The sequence below is a fragment of the Neolamprologus multifasciatus genome, chromosome 9 (assembly GCF_963576455.1).
Source record: "Neolamprologus multifasciatus chromosome 9, fNeoMul1.2, whole genome shotgun sequence".
In the NCBI taxonomy this organism is placed as follows: Eukaryota; Metazoa; Chordata; class Actinopteri; order Cichliformes; family Cichlidae; genus Neolamprologus; species Neolamprologus multifasciatus.
In genome coordinates, this window is record NC_140447.1 from 8,423,098 (window position 1) to 8,441,518 (window position 18,421).

Genomic DNA, 18,421 nt, shown 5'->3' on the forward strand with positions numbered 1-18,421 from the left:
AAGAAACCTCCAGCAAAAACCAGGCTCAGGGAGGGAGACAGAGAAAAAGTTGTTCGATGTAAAACCACTGCATGGTACGGAGCCCTGCAGGGGACATGGGAGAAAAAAAAATTAAGACGGACTTTTGCGAGATCTCGCAAAACAAACTCGGGATCTCGCAAAACTTTTGCGAGATCTCGCAAACGTTGAATTCCAACAATGGCGGCAGCTACTTAGTTGTAATATTACTCTTTCTGGGTCACAAAATACACTTTTAAGATATCTCGCAAAAGTTTTTGCGAAATCTCGCAAAAGTTTTTGCGAAATCTCGCAAAAGTCCGTCTTAATTTTTTTTTCTCCCATGTCCCCTGCGGGGCTCCGTAGCATGGCACTAGTGCTAATAAACACTAATTAATTTCTCATTTTTCAAACAAATAACAAAATATTGCCAAGTATTTCTCCCCCGAGAAAAGCATTTCATGCCACTCGCACCTTCTGCTACAACTTGAAGGTCACACTGTTGTGTCCTACACTGTCTTTGCACACACCTGTATGTTGCAATGAAACCCATGACTGAAATCCATCAAGGAAATGCCCGAGTGAAGGAGTCGTTACTTGCCTTGCTAGCAGCACCTCCATTAATAATGGATTTGACGAAGATGCCCAAGTCTTCGTGGTTCTCCTTGGACCGGTTTCCTTTGACGCTGACCCCCAAGCCTGCTGAACCCGAGTCATTCAGAGGGATCTCAAAGGTCATGAACTCTTGTGTACCGTCAGGGGTTAACACGATGTCATCTTTCTCTTGCTGATGTTAAAAAAAGAAAAGATTGAAGACAGAGGGTGAGATTTCTCTGACTTCTGTCATCATTCAGCAGGAAAGAGTTTAAAAAAACTGAATACTTGTCGTGGCTCTGTCACTGGCACAGTAAGCAATAAATGTCTTTGGGTTGTGATGACTCAACTTATTTTCTAAAGTTGGTAAACTGTTGTTGCGACTCACTGCAGTGTCACTATCAGCTATCCACATAGGGTTTTTTTAAAAAAAAAAAAAAAAGGATAAAAGAGAATAGCAAAAGAAAAAAAAGAACCAGGTTCATGAATGACAGGAAAATGGAAAGCAGGGACTAGACAAGATAAAGGGGGTAAGATGAGTGGAGCAGAAGAAAGTGAATGGATGGTAAGCATGTCACATATCCCAGTGCCGTCATCGTCAATTGGCTGTACTGTCTAGCTGAGTGCTGCCAATGCCTTTCCGCCGCCGTGAGCTCCGTGTAGGGGACAGCGGAGAACTTTGAAAGCGCCAGGTAGCAATTTGATGCTCAAACAACAGCGGCTTCCTTTGAACAACATCTCTTTGAAAGATAATTTGTCACACGTTAAGGATCTGATCCTCCTGGGCCCTTTTTTCCTTCTTTTTTTCAAAATGACAGAAGCAAGAGTTTTATTGCAGGTCCAGTACTGCAATACTCTTCATGCATGGTTAACGAGAAATGGTTCATTTCAACTGCAGGAAAGGTGTGAGAGGGTAGCGATGAGTTTCTATCAGCCAGCAAAATCAATTCAGCGAGAAAATAGTCCATCAACCTTCAACCAGCCACTCCGGTCGATTTTCTGACAGCTTTCTGGCATCATTGATGTCTAACAAAGAGCATCTGTAAAAGAAATAAATAATAATGAAAGGGATAGCATTTGTGTATTTTATTTTTCACTTTCAGGGAAACTAATGGGGGGAAAAGGGTGTGCGAGAAAGCTAACTGTGTGGAGAAAACAAAGGCATCATGAAGCTGAAAGATTCTCGCTTTTAACTTGTGGAAAATCTGATAAAGATTTAAGGACAGGTTAAAATAATGTCCATTTAGTTGCTCAGGCCCTGCCACTTATTCTATAGCTGTAGCCAGCATCCTGTAGCTAACCTTGCATGCTGACACCTGAGGTTTCGGTCCATAGTCGCTCGCAAGTAGGGATGGGTACCGGTATCCGGTGCCATCATACATAAACAGTAGTAACCAGACCGAAAAGCAGCGCACATTTCGGTGCTTTTTTTTCCTGAGCTGTGATACACTTTCTTCTTCCTTACATTTGTATTGGCGGTTGGCAAACAATTGAAAGGTGCATTACCGCCACCAACTGGTATGGAATGATACACTTTAGATTCTAGCCAATCATTATACGTTTCCGGGGATAGTAGGCGGGTCCAGGTACGTAAGTTCTTTTAGAGCAGAGCTACAGATTAAAAATGCCCAAGGCGAAGCGGTCAAAAGCCCGACTGTACTTCACAGCGAAATATGCAAACTCAGCAGCTGCAACAAGTGCTTTAAGCTGATACTGTGATACTGTCAAAGGAGGTAACACCTCAAATCCGATGAAACACCTAGCGACGGATAGCGTTTTTTTTAAAAGCCGAAAAATGCGCCGTATTTGATAGCTTGCTGCGAGACCTCACACCGTGCACATCTACTGTGGGGGTGGTGCCTGTTATCGGACCCAGAGTTAGCAACATCCCCCAAAAACCCGAAGAGGAGAGTCCTGGCCCCTAGCCCTGCCAGTGTAGCAGAAATGATGAGGATGATGATGGCAGCAGCAGCCGTTCTTCTCTGCGTGAGTAGCTTAATGTTGTTCGTGTGTAATTTACGTTGAGTAGGCTAACCACGTTATTACATTAATGCATGTAAGGTAAAGCTACATGCGGCTGTCTTCTTGTTTGATGGCAGATACTCCCTTCACCCTGGCCAAAAAGGCTAAAATGACCAAAGAAAAAGTGGAAAACAGTTAAACATGAGAGGTTTTTGGACAAAGTTTGATTTTTTCCCCATTGTTTAAGCACTGCTTCCAGCCAAGAGTGATGCCATATATGCCTTATAGCTGCAGAAAAAGCTAACATTGTTATCTTTTTACAAAAAAACAGCTGAACATGAGAGGTTTTTGGACAAAGTGTGTGTTCTCCATTCTTTAAGCACCGGTTCGAGCACCGTTTAAGCACCGGCACCATTTCAAAAGTACTGGTTTGGCACCGGTATCGGATAAAACCTAAACGATACCCATCCCTACTCGCAAGTGTTAGACTCTTGTCACCTGGTTACATTAACAGCAGTTCACCTTCTCCTCACATTACTGTGAACACAGCAGATTAAGCGTTAGCAAGAATCAAGCATGATGAAACTGTTCCACGAGAAACTCGAGAGCACACTGTGATACTGCCATTGCTCAGATTCAACTGTGCATGGGCCGTTATTACCACAGCACCCAAATCTACATTAACAAGTCTGGAGCAATCAACCCCGAAGACCAACCGCAAGACCTCTCTTTGCATAGGCTCACATCAACCGTGCAAACAAACAGCCAGATGGATAGCAGCCAGGTGCCCTTCACAGCTGCTCGGATAAAAGAGTGAAACAGAGGAAAGAGGGGAAAGGTAGAGCACAAGGTGTTTTTTTTTTCCAGCGGCTGAAGAGTTATTAGGATGCAGCGGTGCGTTCAGGTGAAAGCTCTTTTCAACACAATCTGACGGAGCCCCTATTCTCCAGACGGCCCTCCTATCTGCCTCCTTTTCTTTCTCTGAGCTTTTGTTTTCTCTCTCTCTCTTTTCCAACTTTTAAAACGGCAGTACATCTGTCTGTACAATTCACCAACTGGGCTTTGTCTCTGACTGGACCCTTGGTAAATTCAGACCACTGGAATCCGTTTAATCGCGCCACGTTTCAACACCTGGTTTTCAAATGCAGGTTCTATTACAGAAATCACCGGTTGCTGCCAGGAAATGACCTTTTGCTTTCCCTCAGACTGCTGAATGAAGCGGATAGGGGAAAGGAAAAGAAAAAGTGTGCCGTTGAAAAACAATTTGTTATCCAGGGCAGGCGTAAATATAAGCCATCGACGCTGTTTAAACAACCATTCTTGTATAGAGCTTGCAACGACATCGTTTTTGGAATTTCTATAAACTTTGACAGCTGCTGTAGTGGAGTTGCTTTACCTCAGTGTGTGAGCTGAGATCAGTTGGTTTGCAAAGTACGGCACAGACATACAACAATAATAATAATGTAAACTTTATTGATCCCCGTGGGGAAATTCTTCTCATTCACTCAGTGAAGCAGTGGGCAGCCAGTGGGCCCGGGGAGCAGTGTGGAGGGACGGTACCTTTACTCTAATCACGATGTTTTATCAAAATAAATTGATAAAACATCTTGTGGCTTTGAGTTATATCCTCTCTGAGGCTTTTAAGCCCAGCGACTGACGAAGGTAATATACTGGTTGAAAAAATTACTTTGGATGGACAGTCTCCGAGTCTTTGTACGTGAGCGCGCGCGTGCGCGTGTGTGCACGCCCGTCTTCCAAAATGATGACAGAATAACCACCCACTCAGAGCTGTGTTCCGGGAATAGAGGGCCGAGGCAGAGAATGAGAGAGCAGTGTAACATTTTCATCAGACAGGAACAAGCGCCGCTAGCCAAGAATGAGTTTGTCAGGCTGCTTGACAGGCCTTGTTGCACCGATTCAACTCAGGCAGAGCTGGATTCAGCTATCTCCGAACAAGAGAAAAAAAGAAAGTCAGCTCATTGTTCCAAGCACAGCCCCGTGGATGCACCTGGGACAGAGAGCACAAAGGTACTGACAATCAGTGAAATGATGTAAAGACAGGGAAAAGGTTACGTGCTTAACTAAACTTAAAAAAGCACCAGGAAAAAAGTTATATGCATAACACATCTGTTTTCTCCCATCGTTGTTTTTTTTTCCTCTATAAAAGGTAAAAAATTATGTTGATGTAGACAAACAGAGTCAAGCTCTCTTCTGAACAACAAAAAGAAAATAAATTACAAGCAAAAAACTATTCTCCAGTGTAAAGATGTATGGCCTTGAGCATGCCACAACCAACACCACCTTTTTTGGGTTACTGTTGTTTCCTGTTAGTTTTCTGTTCTTTGAACAATAAGATCACCTTCATATTTGTTCAATCTGAAAAGTAAAACCCAAACAAATGTGCTACAGTGTACCCTTAACTCTGTGGGGAAGTTGCGCCTCAAGAGTCAAGATTCTGGGTTACTGAGCAAAAGATGAGGAATTGTGGCACTGTCAAGCTGAGCCCTTAATTCTGTCCACTCCAGCATATCTGCTCCATGGCTGACCCCAATCCTCTGACCCCAGCCTCCTAACATGCAGGAATATGTGGGAACAGTTTCACTTGCTTAATATACAGTACATGTGACAAATAAAGGTTCGTTTAAGATATTACCGATATTTTAGCAACTACAGACACACCGTGGCTCTCCCAGGAGTCCGGTGTGGTTGGATCACTGATTGGGCTTAAATGACTGAACTTGAAGATTTACTGTTAACTGTATACATGTGATGTAATTTAGCACAGCCTGGAGTGTATAGTATATGTGCCAGCGCATTTAATCAGAACAATGTTACATACATAAAACTGATGAATCTGTCATATGTCATGCATTAATCTTTGCCTTTCACATGTGTTTGATCAGTTGCCTAGAGATGGATATAGTCTCTTAGGTGCAGAGGCGGCTGTTACTGTGTTGCTCTCATCTCTTCAGTTTCTAAATAGCAAACTCTCGGCATCAGCTCAGGAGCTGCCTAATTTTTGTGAAAAAAGTGTCTCTCCCCACAAATCCGTGACAACGCTGAGAGGCACATGCAACCAAAAAAGGTGCCTATGCAGCTTTACATGATAAATATGTTTTGTATCACCAGTTTATTAAAAATGTATCTCAGCCTTCTGAAACAAATTAGAGTTTAAATCAGTCTGGGCCTGTTTATTCCCATTCCATTATTCTCACAACCTTTTTAAAATAGAAAATAGGCAGAAAATAGGACGGCACAATTACAGCGCACAAATTTTTATCTCTAGCTCGATTTTTGGCTTCCACAATTAAACGAGCATAATCAAATGAAAACTCAAGCTCCACTATTTAAAGGTGCAGTGTGGAAAATCTCACCACTAGATGTCACTATGTTCCAGACTGAATTTACTGGGTGGTTTTTTTTTACTGCTTCCAATTCAAGTGCGTGAGTATAGACTGTCACATGGCTGTTTATCTACCTTTACACCTCAAAGCAAAAGTAACTCGAGTGCTCCATAATTCAGAACCTGTATGTGCCAATCACAGCTGTTTCCTGCACTGCACAGCTTGATGTTTCCTGGATTAACAGCTGATTTAGCTTCTGCAATGAATCTATGCAACAGGTGCTCACTGAAATCACCAACCAATCACATTCCATTTGACCATTTAAAACTGTTTAGCAAATATTCCAGGAAAATGTTCAGCTTACTGAACAAATATTATATTTTAGTAAACTGGCAGTAACTGCACTGTATGCAAAACACAACAGGGGAAGCAGAGATGGATCTCAGAGCTGTCAGGTACTCTGCTATGAATTTTATTAACATCCATCATGCAGGGAGAATGAATAGAGTGAGAGACTTTATATTATTAGTCTGCAAAGATTCATTTATAAAGATTAATTAGCTTTAGATTAATTAATCCAGGAAGGTAAAAGTGAAAGTAGTGCAAAGTTGATTTAGTTTTGCTACAATACTTCCTATTCCCTTCTAAGAGATGGACTAAATTTAAGTGAATAAGCACTACCAATTTTATTTTGATGCAAAGATTTGCAGTGTCGTGTTCATATGAAAGTGCACTTGAAATGTTTTCATCACTGAATACCCGGGAAAAATAATTGTGACCTCAGTACGGAACCAATTAATTCCAGTGATAATCATTTTGGCCGTAATCATGCAAGCCTAGCAGAAAATATGCAAAGAGGAGTGGCTGTAATAAAATGGTTATCATTATCCCCTTAGCTCAACAGCTCAAGTGACCAGCCACTTGACCAATTCATCACAAAAGGAGCCCATGCAGATTTTTTTGTGTTTTTTGTAAGGTCCCCTCTGATTCAGCCATGGAGCGACAGCCTATTATACCATTAAATCCTTTATTAATTAACACTTTGATGAGCTAGCAGCAGTTCATTACCAGCAGGGAGGTGCTTTAAAGGCAGCTTTTCACCAAGTTCACAAATAGGTGAATAAAAGTGGGCGCAGAAAGGAAAGCATTTGCTAGCAAAGGAGCTCCAGCCTGCCTATTAGGCCTTTTTGTTTTGTTTCTACCTTGCTTAACTTGTCACATGCTAACAAGGAGCATTTGTCGGTTGCGTGCAAGTGCGTGGCAGAGAAACCGGAGAGAGATGCAAAAGGCAGAGAGCAAATGAATTACAATCACTTCTGTTCACACATAACTCTGAGTTCTCTGCACATCACTGCCTAAAACAATTAACACTCCTGGAAACTTCTTTCCACACTTGGCCCAATTTGGTGACATAAAGGTCAATGGAAATGAATTTAAAAGGGCTAAAAGAAATCAGCCATGGGTGTAATTGCAAAAGTGGTGCACGAGTGATAAGTATTGTAACACAAATTTCTTCTGGCGCTGTTTCTCCTTGCAACATTTACAGACAAAGAGGCTGAATATTAAATATCTCAAAGTCGAGGAAACAAATTCAGGTACAATGAGGAGGCTGGGCGAAGGGGCGGAGAGGCGAGCTATTACACAACACCAAAAGGCACGATGCTGCACAGCCGACAGTGACAGGTTGTAAGTGTCTGCGAACTGATGTTATATGTTCTTCACTCAGCGATCCAGCACATTTTGACCCAGAGCTGACGCACTGGGACTGTTCCCCTTTAGGGAGTTTTCTAATGAGAAAGCTCATTAACAGACTTAACAAAGTCTGTTTCCATGAGGGCATCTGAGGCCAGATCTATCTACATCATGGCGAATGCATTACGGCAACTGACTCTCACTGTTAGCGACCCAAAGACAGGGGGGGAGAAAAAACAGACTCATATGCAGGGCCTGACTTGACGGGAGGTGTTTCTGCAGGCGATTCGGGAAGCGATTTTATCTCATCAGATGGAACATTAAAAATAAAAAACTACTTTCTAAGTGTAGCTGGCAGCCGGGAATGTTTGCAAAGGCGTTTCGGTTGAACCAAAGCGCAGACGCACATCACGAAGCAGATGTCTCTCATTTTAAGCTAATGGTGGATAAAAAGCGCTTCGCTATGTCCAACTGCACACACACACTTCAGTTCATTATGCGTTCTGGAAACAGACGCTGAATCCCCTTCGGGAGAGTAACTGTGTCGCCATAAGTGGCCTTTAACTACCTTGTTTATCGGCGTAGCACAATGCTGTGGTGCACCCTCCCTCTTCTCTGCACTGACAGCAAGCATAATTATGGGAACAGCTGCTCAAAAGTGTTAAACGAAAACAGGTGGCTTCGACGAGCCTCGACTCAGAGACTGTTAACCGGGCTGGCATTGTCTTCAACCATGCTTGGCATTATTAGCCTTATTTATGACAGCGCATGCTTCCAAAACTGTGCACTTTGATCGGAAAGCGTTTCTATAGGAGGCAAATTAATACGGCAAAGGACTACGCCGGGAGACGGTGTTGGTGATTAATGAGAGAAACACAAGGGAAGAGGAGGAGAAGAAGAAGGAAGAGGAGGAAAGTGTGATGTGATAAACATCAGAGAGTGAGGGAAAAGTCGGAGAAAGTGTCCTGATGAGGTTTGTAGTGCCATGGTCAGTGTTGGGAAGGTTACTTTTAAAATGTATTCCATTACAGAATACAGAATACATGCCCCAAAATGTATTCTGTAACGTATTCCGTTACGTTACTCAATGAGAGTAACGTATTCTAAATACTTTGGATTACTTAATATATTATCATGCTGTTTACAACTACATGAATGTGCTATTGCTGTGGTTTATTACTGTTACTGAAGGTCCGCGGCTCCGAACCGTAGTAAAGGGACCTCTGACTAATACGGTGGGTTCTGTGTCGGGCTAGTAGCCGAAAACTAGCTTCACTTTGTTGTCTGGGTCAACTTTGCTAGCGAGAGACAGAGAGAGGCGTTGAAAGGCTGCTCCAACGGAACTTATTGTTTTTGGAGGAAAACACGAACACGGTGTACAGCCGAGTCTTAATAGCTTACTTACAACTGGGCTCGTCAGGCTCTCTTCTTGGCTGCAGTGGTTATTATTATATTTACATGCTTCCAGCTCCCGTTTTTGCTCAATGATAACTCGTACTTTTCCTTTTTCTCCCTCCCTCGCTCACAGACACATAACGTGTATGGCAGTCCATTCTCCCTGCAGCACGGACTACACTGCCTATGATGCTACATTCTTTAGAGCTATACCTGTAGCATTCTGCCTATTAGCTTAGCACAACAACAACAGGCGCTCTCTCACCCAGGAAACACGCAGAGAGAGACAGCGTCACCCTGTAACCATGGCAACCGTAACGCTGCCGCCTGGAACAACAGAACGTAGCTGTCAAACAAAACCGAAACAGTCCTGACCCGTGACAATATGAAACAGGAAAGTACCGCCGTATAATCCATTTATTTCAACAAAGTAACTGTATTCTAAATACCACCTTTTTAAACGGTAACTGTAACGGAATACAGTTACTCATATTTTGTACTTTAAATACGTAACGGCGGTACATGTATTCTGGCCATGGTACACACGCTGGAGACCTTATCCACCAAAATCACTGTGGTCTGTCATGTCAGAGACATTTTTATGCATAAAGTGAAAGCCAACGTAACCTCCGAGACGCAACTGATGCTGCCAAACTGTTCTGAAGAACTCTGACTGCACACTGCCAAACCGTGGCATTCCAAATGCTCCATCCAAAGGTCTTTTGAGCAGTTCCTGTAATCGGATTTCACCCGAGATCCACACATTTGGTATTATTAGAGCAATCTGCAGGATTACGTCCATTTACCTTCTAGCAGCTGGGACTGTTTTGAAGTCATATCATAAAGGGAGACCGGGAATTCATTACAAAATTGTGAATACTGGCAATAAAGGTTGCAACACCTTAAATTACAAAGTCCACTAAGAAATGATTAATGATCTCGAGTCCTTGGCCAAGTTTCACTTAGGTAAAATAGCTCTTGCTCTGTCACCCGCTGTGATATAAATAAGCTGCTGAAGAGACGCGCAAGAACGATTTTGTCTCTGGCACTTTATTATCAAAAGTTTCAGTGAATTACTTCACCCTTACAGTCACTCGAAATTTAAAAAAAACAAAAAAACACATTACTTTAAGAGACATCTAATTATATTAGCTCCAAAGATGTTTGTCATGTTTTGGCATGGCTGTGGGAAGCACATAGCTTAAGATAAGCACATAGCTGTTTATCACTGCTTCAGTGGAATGTGCCAAACGGTTTATCTAAAAGCTCTGTTAAAGTGCTGAAAGACACGAGCCAGAGATGAAGGTTGAAACATTTTTCATTCAATATCAAAACAATTTCATCCTGACCGTCTCTGCCAAATGCAAGCAGCTGATTCGCCATTACATTTTAGCTGCATCCGTGGCCAAAGACAGAAGGATTCCTGTTCTGTTCTCGCACTTTAACATCCCGTGTAACCTGTTCAAAATGACAAAGGTTCGTTCTGTGTTGAGGAGTGTATGAATAAATGAGGAGGGATTGAGCTTGGCTCTGACAGAGCAGATCTGTGTATAATTTAGTTGCCTCCAAAGACAGGGGGTTGCGTTTTGTTTGCCTGATATCAATTCATTTCTCCCTCTACCGACTCGGTAAATGGATCTCTGCAGCAGGGAAATCAATACAGCTTCATACGTCTGTTCTTGCCTTCCAACTTTAACACGGGCAAATCATGAGTGGTAACCTTACTGTACTGCAGGCACTGCAACAAAAGCCAACTGTGAACGAGTATCGATGATGACCGCTTGATTTTTAGAGAAAAACAACAATTCGGAATCTCGTATCCCTCTATTTTAATGCAACCGTGCTTTTATCACTTCATGTATGCGATCGTTTTCAGAGACCTGTGTTTAATATAACACAATGTTTAAATGGGGTAGTTCTGACTTCCTCGATTACAGCGCAGTGGTCAAAAACATAGCAGGCAGAATTTGAAACCAGGCCACCGGGGTGGGCCATTAGTCTGCTATAAATGTAAGCAGCAGTGTCACGCATTTGTCTGCGAGTCCTCAGTATTCACATGAGCCATAAATTTGGCTGTCACATCAATCTGAGGCCAGAATTAATCGTGCAATTAAGATTCTCATTGCTTGGCAGATATAGCCACTAATGGATCAGTGACAAGTGCGATATGATCATAAAGAGGGGTTTTTAATGCACTGTTTAATTGCTCTTATGTGGTCGGCAGTGTTACAACAGAGGCTACACGAGCCCATTTGTTCTCCGCAGTCCGCGCTGCTATCTTGGAAGGAAAAATGTGCTGCTGTTGAAGGGTCACGCAACGATGTAAGAGCAGGAACGGGCACCGTTATTGTGGTGCTTGAACGCACTGTGTGTGACTCAGAAGTTTGTGGCATTGTTTAACACCTTACCCCTTGAAAGCGTACTAGGAGTTACCTTTGAAGCTCTTTTCTGAACTGAGAGGTTTCTGTCATATATTTCAGGCTTATAGGACAAAATGAGCGGGTTTGCATCAGAAGTCGGTAGGGATGGGTATCGAAAATCGGTTCTTGTTGAGAACCGGTTCCCCACTGTTTCAATTCCTTGGAATTGTTTGCCATTTTTGCAAACGATTCCCTTATCGATTTCAGTCGCCCCGAATGACGTCACCACGTTGCGGAGCGTCATTTACCTGGCAGGAAACACGGCGGCTCAAACGCTCAAAAGTTGGATTATACTTTATGAGAACGGATGACAACAGGGCAACTTGCAATACTTGAAAAGTAGATATTTCGTTTAAGGAAGGAAACACTACGAATATGCAAAAGCATTTGCTCACAAAACACACGATGACCTTAAATGAATGTCGTGTTTTTAATTCCGCTCCGGACTCGTGAATCTCAACCCAGCAGCAGCGGTAACGTTTGCACGTCCTCTCCTGTTAATGCGGCAGATAAATAATCAACTAACAGTGCATATTATGTTAGCGCGATCTGCCTTATTACAAACCTGCCATTACTGTGCATTTAGGTGACCATGATGAGAGAGACAGACAAAGTCTGGCTCAGATGCTGGCAGTTCTCGCTGCAGTCTACCGTTAGCGTCTCCTTTCAGGCCAGGATAGACGAATGTCACCGAGCAGTGACTAAGTTTGTGGTAAAAGGCTTGCACCCATTTGCCACAGCAGATGCCCCGATTTTCGGTAAGTGAATGTGTTTAATTGCAGGCAGGGACATTACTGGATATTCTTGTGTAATGGCTACAGAATAATTGATGTTATACTTTGTTATTGCTACAGAAGAATATTTATTTTATTATTTTACATTTACAATTTTTTTCCCCGGGGACCCTGTGACACCCCATTGAAGAGCCGTAGGCTGTGGATCTCTTAAGATCACACTGCTGGGTTTGTAAGGCCATGTTACTTCTAAAGTTCTATCTTGTTCAAAGAGAAGATATAAAACAAAGTTCTAAGCTAATCGACCTTAGTGTTCTCCTTTTTTAAAAGAATCGATAAAGAATCGAATCGTTAAACAGAATCGAAAATGGAATCGGAATCATGAAAATCTTATCAATACCCATCCCTAGAAGTCGGTGAGTTCGGGAACTCTTGGAAAAGCCCAGGAACTATTCTACTGGTCTTCGTGTTTTTATTGATATACTCGTCATCAAGGGCACAAAAAAGGTTGTCAAATGTCTTTATGCAGGAAAGAGTTAACATATATTTAGTGCATGGATCACTTTCTGGCAGCAATAGCAGCAGGCTAATTCACTTAACTAGAGGCAGGCTGGTTTCAAACGAGTGATTTGTCACTAAACACAGACGCCCCGTGCTAAATGTCCTCCCAACTCCTTATTTATGTAATAATAAAATGTTGCAGATTATACTCCTCTGCTTTTACTTTGCCGTGTCTGCTCGAAACGACACGCAGGCGACACACGAACGAGCTCCGCCACAGGTGACAGGACGTGGACGGACGTCTTTAGGCAGCGCCTCGTTTTTTGACTGCCGCCGTTGCTTGTTGCACAACAAAGCGTGACATTTAGCTCGTTGTTATAGGACGAAATAAATAAATAAATACAAAGCAGAAGCCAGGATTACAATATCCACTATGAAGGCAAAGCACTGCTCGCAGCTATGAGCACAAACGGGGCCACACGCCGGGAGATAAATGGCCACAATAAATAACATCTACTGTGCTATGTGTGGGCTGCGCGTAGTGTAGATGTGTCTTCAAAATGCATTTAACACTGCCGCTTTGGGTTTTTTAAAATGTGTATGTGTCTGTTTGAGGGGCGGGGTTGCAATCGACCTCTTAACCTTTAAACTCTTCTTCGCATCTCATTCTCTTACTCCATTTCTCAGTTTCTTTATCGAAGACACAAACTTTCTCCACTTCCTTTCACCTCTAATACGAAACAATCGGAAAAAGTTGTGAAGACACAAGCGCTCACAAATAATTCATAAAGCCTTTCTACCTCCAAACGCATAGGGGGCACTAATTCATCTGACTTCCAGCCTTTAATCTCTTGCCTTGAAATCACTGACTCAAACTCCCAGAGCTGTCAAGGCTTTTTTTTTTCCTTCTACCTGCACCTAGTCACTGATCAGAGCCTGCTACTGCGTCTGGAGTTTGTGGTGAACTTTTCTCTCTGTTTCAGCATTTCTTTCCTCCTTAAAGGCCACGAGGTTCAAAAGCAAAGAGGTAAAAAAACATGACAACAAAACAAAATGCGAACAGATCCACCATCCTCTAAGACATGCTTAAGGATGAAGGAGGCTTTGTAGAGAAGAACTTGGTGTCTACAAACAAACTTGTTATCGATGAGCCCGGAGTTTAGTCAAGGTTGAAGCACCTTCTTTGATAAAATATATTGTCTCTGTCTGAATATATTTATTGACATCCCTGGAGAGGAGGGGCAGGAGGAGATGGGTGGAAATAAGCAGCAGTCGTAGCCGCGTTGCCCCATTTTTCCTCTATTACCATTTAACCTTTTCTCCTTCCTGCAATTACATATTTATTGAAAGCTATTGAGAGCTCCCGCTACTGCTACTGAAAGCATGTCAAAACACACCCTGACCGTGGTAATTAAAGATGCAATGCGAACATGCTGGGAGAGTAAATTAATTCCTCTGGGGGCGCAGGCAGCACGGGTAGCACACGAGCAAACATCTAAACAAAAGGAGGCACGAAGGGATTTCCGATGCTGACATTAAACGTCAGCAGGCAAATGTCAACTAGACAAAAAGGTCTGGTTTTTTTTGTTGTTTTGTTTCGTTTTGATCTATGTGTGTGTGTGTGTGTGTGTGTGTGTGTGTGTGTGTGTGTGTGTGTGTGTGCGTCACTCATGCTGAAATTTAAAAAATCAGTCAAAAAAAGACAGGAATGACAGCCCACAAACACTCATCTATAGGTGCGCCCTTATGTGTGCCCTACCAGTGGAGTGTGTAGCAGAAATATATGCACGCACCCATCACCCACCTATCCACAGTGTGTGACAGAGGAGGCAATTACCAGCCACAATTTTCTACCATGCTTTATTTGCAATAACTGTCACCGGCAGAGCCTTGGCCTCCTTATCTGATTTTTATGAACATACTTGTAGGGATTATTGAGATTTGTGAAAGCACTGCTGGGAAATGTGAAACTGTGTGTGTGTGAGAGAGAGAGAGAGAATTTTTTAAAAAAGGAAAATTAAGCGAGAGAGTTAATCTGCTATGGAAAGTGATGAAATATTAACCAGCGGTCGCGCACAGCGTGTTGGTCAAGAGCTGGAGAAATCAAAAACAAAAAAGAAAAAGGAGATTATTAGACAGGTTTTGCACGATGGTTTTTTTTTTTTCTAATCACATCACGCCTGAGGAGCTGAGAGCGCGTAGCCGTCAACCTCTCATTCCACAACACGAGCCACGGGCAGGCGTGCATTTTTTAAAAAGCCCCCACAGCGTCACTCAGCTGCTGTCAAGGCTGCGTGGATCAGTTTGGCGTCTACCTCCAGTTAGTTTTAAGTATTTAGTTTATTTTGTGTGTGTGTGTGTGTGTGTGTTTTTAAAGAGTCCAGTTGAATAACATCAAGGTTACAGGTTTGATGCTAGCAGTGGCTCCTAGGTGATCCAGAGAGGTGAAACGCGCTGCAACTTTAAAAAATACACCAGCAACTAGAAAAACAAACAAAACACAACAGAAAGGGAAAAAATGCTGCAAAAGCTCACAAAAAAAGAACCCTGAGACAACAACAGGAGTGAGACGGAACAACGGTGATGAGCTAACAGTAAGCGGCTAACAGCAAACACGTATCTACAGTATTACGTCAATCACGAAAACACTATTTTTTTCAAAAAATGGAGGAAACCACACGACATCGATCAATCCTCCAGTTCTTTAAGCATCTTGTCATTGTCACATTATTTTATTATTGAGTTTGACCTCTCAGGGCCACCGTACCTGAGCCATGAGGCAGCATCAAAAGTGTAGCATACTTTATAAACATGTGCGAGGCATTTTAAGGTGGTACACGGCTTTTTAGGGACTTCCTTAATAGCAAGAGAACTTTAACACGTGCTCTTGTGCCAACTTCCTAAATCTGAAAATTACAGTGAGAAAAAAAATGAAAAAAAATGAAAGTATAGCTGGTGCGTGGACAGAGAAATAGCATATTAAAAGAGCAGGCTAACTGCTTCAAAGGGCCATTATTCCACAGGTTGAACAGCTCCTATTGCGGGGTTAACAGCCAGGGTGCCGGGCTGAGTGCTGTGGTAAGGAGTGAGGCTGGCATCAGCAGCCCCTGGCCTGCCAAGGTGCTGTGACGACTAAGCCCGCTGTCACAGACACAGAGCGCAGGCTGGACGGGGGCAGTAGCCTCGCCATCTGTTGCGCGACAGCCAAAGTCACCCTGTATGTAGACTGCGTGGCTCACTGGGAGGGTGTGTGTTTGAATATGTCCAAAGCTGTATTTGTGTGCACTTAGACACACTTAGGCACATCATTTCAGAGTGCCTGTGTGTGCATATAATGGGTCTGTGTGTCTGCATGTCTGTATGTGCTAAAAAGACCATCTGTGTGTGGAGAGAAAAAAAAAAAGCGTGAGCCACAATTAAAGGAGGGATCTGTACATGGAAAGTCGAATATTTGTCCTAAACCGGCGACTCGGAGTCAACTCAGTGCTCAGAGGCTCATATTTTAGAGGGAAGAAATCCTTAAGTGGACAGCAGCCATCCACTAGCATTAATAATGAGAGCACTGACAGAGTGACACGATAAACAAATGTTAAATTAAAATCAGTGCAGACAACATCATTTTAAAAAATGACAGAAAGATGGAGAAGCTGATGGATTGGAGGAGCAGTTAAGGGAATATTAGTGCAGGCCCCATGACAAATCCATGCTCTGTACAGGATGTTAGACATTTAGTGACATTTGCCAGATTCCTTGAGAGACTTCATTGAATCAAGTAGGATATGCTTTATCAAACTGACAATGGGAGTTTGGCTAATATCCACTGAGAAGTAATAATAGCAACGAGTAAGAGAAATCCTACACTGTCTCAACTAGTTTCTTGTCCTCCCATTCATGTGTCAAATTCGTATTTTTTATTACAGCTATAAAACTATAATTGCAAATAGGCTGAGAAAATCACAGCTTTTCCTGCGCAAGTCCTCTCAAACTCTCTATAAATATCAACATTTACCAAACAGCTGAAATCTAGTAAACGCTTATGAGGTGCTGGCTGGGCACTGACCACTTCTCGGGGCAGCAGGGAGTCCTCTGGGCGAATCACCAACAGGTTCACGGTTCCACCCATGGGTGTAGCTCGGAGCAGGGCTACCACCTCTTCCTGGCTTTTACCATTTAGGTCCACCCCACTAACCTGCACGTACATATACACATACACGGAGTCACGAAGCGTAAAAGAAACGCAGACTTACAAAAATAAATGTACAACAGTTACACAGTCGGAGGCGAAACTAAACTCACTTTTAAGAGGTGGGACTATGGCCTCCACACAACCTTTTATGCAGATTACCCTGTGAGCCAATTGGAACTGGAATTAAATATGGGTTATTTCCCCCTAAAGGGAGCACTCGCTGATTTCCATGTCAGCCTGACTGAAGTATAATCAAAATATTGTTCCATCTAACCACATTTTCTTAGAAATTCAAAACTGCAGCTGAATTGTTGTAGCCGAAGGGAACGCAGCTTATTCGACTCGCTCCAACAAAGGCTCAGTAAGACTGAATTTAGGAACAAAGTCACATCAGGGAAACGAGTAATTTGTCTCTAAAATAACACACAATCTCACAGAACACACTCGCTGAACACTGTGTCATGGTTAGAGGATGTTTGACAGTCCTGCCTCACCTCCAGCAGCCGGTCTCCAGCTTTAAGTCGACCGTCTTGGATGGCGGCGCCTTGAGGAAGGATGTTTTTAACGTAAATTGGAGCACTGCCGCCAATCGGGACATCTCTGGATGTGATGCTGAATCCGAGACCCTCTGGACCTAGTTAACAATTGAAGACACTTAGAAAGGTATTGTGACATTTTACAAAGCACAGCTCATCACTTGTTCTTTTCTTTCCTGCTGCAAACATGCCATGCTGTGATGTTGTCATTTGGTAAGCTTGCCAGCAGTGTGCTCATGATCGGCAGTAAACTGAAAAACTGTTTGTCTGTCTGTTGTCATTTTCTATTATCCCTAAAACAGACTGCTCAATAAAATTTAAAGGAACCCTTTCTAATCAGAGCAAAGCACCAAGTCAGTTAAACTTGAGGGATATTGATTTGATCAGTTAAGTAGCAGAGGCAGAGGCAGCCCCCAAAACAAGAATGGTTTGCAGGTGGAGGCCACTCACATGTTTCCCTCCTCATTAGTTTTGCATTTGGCTAGAGTCAGTGTCACTACTGGTGGCATGACGTGATAGCTGGACCCTGTGGAGGTTGCACAGGTAGTCCAACTTCTCCAGGATGGCACATCAATGTGTGCCATTGCCAGAATTTTTGGTCACGTCAACATCGTCAGGCAAATGTGTAAGAACACGGGGGCCACACAAACTACTGAGTACCTTCTTGAATTGCTACGATCAAATTTCAGTAAAATGGTCAAGACCAGCGGTCTCCAACCTTTTTTGCACCACGGATCAATTTATGTCCGACAATATTTTCACGAACCGGCCTTTAAGGTGTTGCGGATAAATACAACAAAATAAAACCAGTACAGGTACCAAACAATAGATTTATTCATAACACACGGGGAAAGACCCAGGGAAACAGAGTTAACGATAAAAACGATTAAAAAAATAACAACAAAAACCCTGAAAACCATAAATTTCACACCCGAGCCTCAACTGCGGCCCGGTACCGTTTTTTTAAACTTTGATTTTAATTTTATTTCCATCAAGCAATGCGGCATCCAATCGTTCCTAACACATTACCCTGTCCAAATCAGCATAGACATCAAGCATG

The 18,421-nt window shown here is 42.8% G+C and overlaps 1 protein-coding gene across 4 annotated transcripts in view; it reads right to left on the bottom strand.

Moving 5' to 3' along the window:
• Positions 1 to 18,421, bottom strand: part of LOC146510974 (partitioning defective 3 homolog) — a 377,572-nt gene that overhangs the window by 176,506 nt on the left and 182,645 nt on the right. For all 4 annotated transcript variants that reach the window (XR_014876129.1, XR_014876128.1, XM_085172912.1 and 1 more), the window contains exons 11-13: positions 17,320 to 17,459; positions 16,700 to 16,828; positions 599 to 784 (exon numbers count right to left, since the gene is read on the bottom strand). Coding sequence is in view for 2 of the 4 variants with exons in the window: in XM_085172912.1 (XP_085029038.1) it covers positions 599 to 784; positions 16,700 to 16,828; positions 17,320 to 17,459 (455 nt within the window). In the remaining 2 variants the exon portion in view is untranslated. The remainder of the gene's footprint in view (positions 1 to 598; positions 785 to 16,699; positions 16,829 to 17,319; positions 17,460 to 18,421) is intronic.